Consider the following 5,948-nt stretch of genomic DNA (forward strand, 5'->3'; position numbering starts at 1 on the left):
AGCGGTGACTTAAACCACCAGTATTTTTGCACACCCCTCAACCAATCATTTAAAGCTGTAGCTTAAACCACCAGTATTTTTGCACATGATAAACCACACAACATTGTTGATTCATTTTAATCGAACATCATACTCACAATAGTCATCTTACATTTAGTTGCAACGTAGCTACGCACACACGTTCATACATATCATACATTATCTGTTTTTCAATTGAGATAGAATAACTATATTAATTTTTAGAGTGACGAACTTTCCCTCCAGTCGTTGGTTTATGTGGAGTTGAAGTTGACCACCCAAATATCCAGTTGGGATCTCTTTATTCTCCAGTGCCAAATTCTTAAGCTGAAATCTCTTGCTCTTGCATTCTATTTACTCTCTTAAATAAAATAATCACAAAGAGAATTTATTTATTATTTTGTTTTGATATTGGGAGAAGGTATAATTATGACTGAGGAATTATTGTCAACGTTGCACAAGCAGAGAGCTTCTGCGAAAGGAAATATTACACGAATTAAGAAATTTTTAGAAGATCGTAGGGAAACATTAAACACTATAGATCTGGAATGTAGGCTTGAAATTCTTAATTCATACATTAAACAACTAATGGCATATCAAACTGAAATCGAGAAAATTAGCCCCGATGACAGACGGGCAGAACTTGAGGAGATTTGCATTACCACTAAGACATTGTTGTTGACTCAGATGGGTAGTTGTCGTCCAAGTATGAGTCATGACACAACTTTTAGCGCTCCTCTGCCACCTGCTAACCGACTACCTCATTTGAAAATTCCAAAGTTTACCGGTAAATATTCCGAATACAGAAACTTTATAGCTTGTTTTAATAATTTAGTTCACGACGATCCGACACTAACGAAAATAGAGAAGTTCAATCACCTGATTGCTAGTTTGCAAGACGATGCTTTGCGCACAGTAAAAGCATTCCAAGTGAACGAAAATAATTATGAGAGTGCGTTAGCCAGGTTGGCAGAGCGCTATGACAACAAATGTTTGATATTCCAGGACCACATTGCATCGCTATTTAATCTGAAAAAGATAGTAAGGCCTAACGCCCCGGAATTGAGGCAGATTATAGACACTGTATCAGCTGTTTTGGATTCATTGTCTCATTTGGGCTCCGAGAAAGATATCATGAATGCTATTGTTATTCATCTAGTATTGTCAAAGGTCGATGCTGACACGAAGGCAAAATGGGATGAGAATCTAGACTACAGGAAATTACCACAGTGGAAAGACTGTGCGTCCATTCTAATTAGGCGATGCCAGTTTTTGGAAGTGAATGAAGAGAAGGCATTTAAAGGTGAAAATGGACAAAACCGGTTCGGTAGAGAAAAGTTAAATGGAAAAGGAAAGAAGCCTCAGTTTGCACTCGCGTGTACACAAGTACACACAAATGAATGTTATTTTTGTTCAGGCATGGATCATTTAATTGGATCTTGCCCAATGTTTCTAGCTTTCAAAGTTTCGCAAAGGTTTGATTACATTAAACGCAAGGGTTTATGTATTAATTGTTTAAAATATGGTCATTCTGTTAGGAAGTGTCGGGCAACGCGCTGCGCCATTTGTCGAAGACCACACAATGCTATATTGCACAATGAGGAGCTAATTCCTGAAATGTCATCGGCACATATTGGCTATGGCTCTGAAGCGCAAACTTCTGGCGCGGCTACCAATAATGGTACGGCAAAACGGTCACATGAACAAGTGCCATCGAATCGCACTGCTGTTCAAAGCCACGACCCACAGCAGAGGTTGCCGTACGGAAACAGTGCTACGACTATGTTAGCTTATGAGTCTAAGGGGGAGGTGATATTGGCTACTGCATTAGTTCAGATGAAGGGTAAATGTGGTCAATACCATGTCGCACGATGCCTTCTCGATTCAGGTTCTCAGATAAATATAGTCACCGAGGATTTAGTTCACCGTTTGAAATTGGAAAGACATAGCAGTACCTTAAGTGTGCAGGGTGTAGGGGATGGTAACAAACGTGTTCGTCATAGTGTATCGACCTATATGAAGTCATGTGTTAATGAGTTCGAGATAGAAACAGACTTTTATGTAATGAAGACGATCACATGCCCTCAGCCTCGGAATCATATTAGTGTGGATAATTTAGGTATTCCATCGAACATAGAACTGGCAGATCCACAGTTCAATAAGCCTCAGAGGATAGATATTTTGGTGGGTGCTCAGATTTTCTTTGATCTTTTATGCATAGGGCAAATCAAATTAGGAACTGAGTTACCTATTCTACAGAAAACACTTCTTGGGTGGATAGTTTCTGGTCGGTATGGAATCGAACGCAAAGTGATGGCGTTGTCTTTTTGCGTATCTACGACAAATGAGGAGAATCTATTGCAAGAATTGAGTGAGAGGGTTCAAAGATTTTGGGAATTAGAGTGGGTTCCCAATTGTTCGACTATGACAAGTGAGCATTTAATGTGTGAGAAGCATTTTTTAAACACTGCAACCCGAAGTGATGATGGACGGTTTGAGGTACGCTTACCATTCAAAACCGATCCGAAAGTACTTGGTCATTCGTATGAGACGGCTAAACGCCGATTTTTAGCTTTAGAGCGAAGACTCTCCAAAAATGTTGAGATGAAACGAATGTATACCGATTTTATGAAAGAATACTTGTTGCTCGGTCATATGTCACAAACTAACATTGAGAATATTTCTCTACCCCACTATTTTATACCCCATCAATGCGTTATCAGAGCTCAAAGTACATCGACAAAATTACGTGTAGTGTTCGACGCATCATGTAAGACGTCATCCCAGAAATCACTGAATGACATTCTGATGGTTGGGCCAACTATTCAGAATGATTTATTTACAACCCTGTCAAAATTTCGTGTTAATAAGTATGCTTTAACGGCAGACATTACTAAGATGTATAGACAGGTGAACGTACATAAGGACGATCGCAAGTTTCAGTTAATATTATGGCGTGAAAACTGTGATATGCCAATTCAGACCTATGAATTAAACACAGTTACGTACGGTACTGGGCCAGCTCCGTTCCTTGCGATCAGATGTCTTAAGGAAATAAGCCACCTTTTCAATGAAGTATATCCCCTTGGTTCTAAGATAATTGCTACTGACTTCTATGTAGATGATTTGCTCTCAGGAGCTAATGATATTGATACATTGATGCAAATACGTAGTGAAGTCATTCAAATACTTAACGCTTGTGGGTTCTCTTTAGCAAAATGGCATTCAAATGTCAAGGGGTTTGGAAGTGATGAATCAGTAATGCAATTGGATGTACACGATGCAACCTTTACAAGAGCTCTTGGGGTAAATTGGAAGCCGCAGGATGACGTTATTTTTTTCCATTTGGACAATGATTTTTCCAATCTTCCTGCTACGAAAAGAAATATATTATCTGTGTCTTCTCGCCTTTTCGATCCTTTGGGATTACTTTCGCCCATAATAATTAAGGCGAAAATATTATTACAACAGCTTTGGACCAATAATCTTGATTGGGATGAATCTATACCCCAACATTTGGACACAGAATGGAGCTATTTCAAAACCGTACTAACCCAAATTAATCAAATTTGTATACCCAGATTCATAGGTACAACGCTTAACGCGTCTGTCCAAATACATGGTTTCGCTGATGCTTCAATGAAGGCATACGGTTGTTGTATTTATGTAGTGTCCAGGCAAGGTAATGACGTTACTACAAGATTATTTCTCGCAAAATCTAGAGTGGCACCATCAAAGAAAATTAAAACACTTCCCAGATTGGAGTTGTGTGCGGCTCATTTGCTAGCCAAATTATGGTCAGTCGCAAACGTGAACCTCTCACCTTTCAAAATAGATGACATTTTTTTCTGGAGCGACTCGGAGATAGTTTTACATTGGGTGAAGACCCACCCGTCAATGTTAAGCACTTTTGTTGGTAATAGAGTGGCTCAGATATCAGAATACTGCGAGGAGGCAAAGTGGAGGTATGTCCCATCTGCCCAAAACCCCGCGGATATAGTGTCTAGGGGTTGTGACGTAACCGAACTTCAAAATTCAGACTGGCTTTCTGGGCCAGATTTTTTAAGGCATAGTGTTGATAAGTGGCCAGTTAATCGGTTTGAGCTAAGTTCCAGTGACTTAAAATTGGAAATGAAAAAGTCTACGACTACTTTGGTAAGCTCTGGATTGAAATTTGAGAATTCGATTTTAAGAATAGTTGAAAGTACATCTTCACATAGAAAATTGTTGCGGATTATTGGGTATATTTTGAGATTTATTAGGTGCTGTCGATCGAAATGCAAAGTTGACAATATACATTTAAGCGTGGGTGAATTAAATACCGCATTTCTAAAAATTGTCCAGGTATTACAGTCTTTGGAGTTTAAAGATGAGATTAACAAATTGGATAAGTCTGGATTGAACAACCGCAGTAGTATTCAGAAGTTGAATCCATTCATACAGCGGTACAGTACAAATGGTTTATGTTTGTCACTATTAAGGGTAGGCGGTCGATTGAAAAATGCATTGCTGCCATATGAAGAGAAGTTTCCATTATTCCTTACAAGGGAATCGCATTTTGTTAAAGAGTTTTTCAGACATTTGCATATTTCAAATTGTCACGCGGGACCGAAGGTTTTGATTGGTCTCTCAAGGGAGAAAATTTGGGTAATAAATGCTCGTCACCTAGCCAGAAAGACTGTGCGTAATTGTGTCACTTGCTTTAGGTTCAAACCTATCCTTAACACTCAGATTATGGGGGATTTGCCAAATGACAGGCTTACGTCTTGTCGTCCATTCTGGGTGTGTGGTGTCGACTTGTGTGGTCCCATATTGACAACTTTAAGATTAAGAGGAAGGCCACCAGTTAAAACATACGTGGCAGTGTTCGTGTGTTTTGCGTCTAAAGCAGTGCATTTAGAAGCATTATCCGATTTGCAAACTGATACTTTCTTATGTACTCTAAACAGGTTTATTGGCAGGAGAGGAATTCCGAAGACGATATGGTGCGACAACGCGACAAATTTCGTCGGGACCGCGAGGTTGTGGAGCCACAAGGGTCAATTGGAAGTTCAGCAGAAAACAGCCGAGAAGGGGATAGAGTTCCGTTTCATTCCTCCACGCGCACCCCACTTCGGGGGGCTGTGGGAGGCGGCGGTGAAGTCCGCCAAATATTTGCTGTTGCGAACTATGGGCAACGCCGGAGTAACATACGAAGAACTAACTACTCTACTCGTCGACGTGGAAGCCGTTCTCAATTCGAGGCCAATAGTAGCAATTACCGAAGACCCAAACGACGAAGTGGCACTCACTCCAGGCCATTTGTTAATAGGCTGCGCACTGAAATCACTACCAATAACAGAAGAATACAACAACAAAACGAGTTCATTGAAGCGCTTTCGAATACTTTCCTCGCTCAAGGAGCACTTTTGGGATGCGTGGCGACGGGATTATATTCGAGAGCTCCAGACTCGAGTCAAGTGGACGAGCCCAACCGACAACGTCAAGATAGGAGACGTGGTCCTAATCCACGAGGACAATCTTCCACCACAGAAATGGCTAACTGGCAAAGTCGTAGACGTCGAACTCAGTTCAGACAACAAAGTGCGAGTCGCCGAAGTCAAAACAAAAGACGGCACATATAAACGAGCGATACATAAACTGGCTAAACTGCCTTTTGAGTGCTCCAAAGTTGAATTGCAGTCCTGCAAAGGGGCCGGTGTTTCGGCAGTTAACAAGCCAATGAAAAGTTTATAATTTATTTATTCATTATTTGAAATAACTATTTTTTCTATCATTTGAATTTCATTTGAATTCTTTTTGTATTTTAGTTAAGCCATTTAACTATTACGTTAATGTTACGTTAAGTACTATTTCTTTGATTATTGCAAAATCATATGTTATGTAGAAAGTGTAGAGTTATCTGAAGTATCTTCCTACTCTTTTCTACT

At 39.9% G+C, this 5,948-nt stretch overlaps 1 protein-coding gene across 1 annotated transcript; it reads left to right on the forward strand.

Annotated features, from left to right (window-relative positions):
* The first annotated feature begins 447 nt into the window (after positions 1-447).
* Positions 448-5,864, forward strand: LOC142231680 (uncharacterized). Its single transcript, XM_075302308.1, has 4 exons — positions 448-4,173; positions 4,372-4,500; positions 4,968-5,603; positions 5,829-5,864. Exons 1-4 carry the CDS (start codon positions 448-450, stop codon positions 5,862-5,864), a joined length of 4,527 nt encoding a protein of 1,508 aa, XP_075158423.1.
* Positions 5,865-5,948: the final 84 nt, after the last annotated feature.

Source organism: Haematobia irritans, chromosome 1, assembly GCF_050003625.1.
Source record: "Haematobia irritans isolate KBUSLIRL chromosome 1, ASM5000362v1, whole genome shotgun sequence".
Lineage (NCBI taxonomy): Eukaryota > Metazoa > Arthropoda > Insecta > Diptera > Muscidae > Haematobia > Haematobia irritans.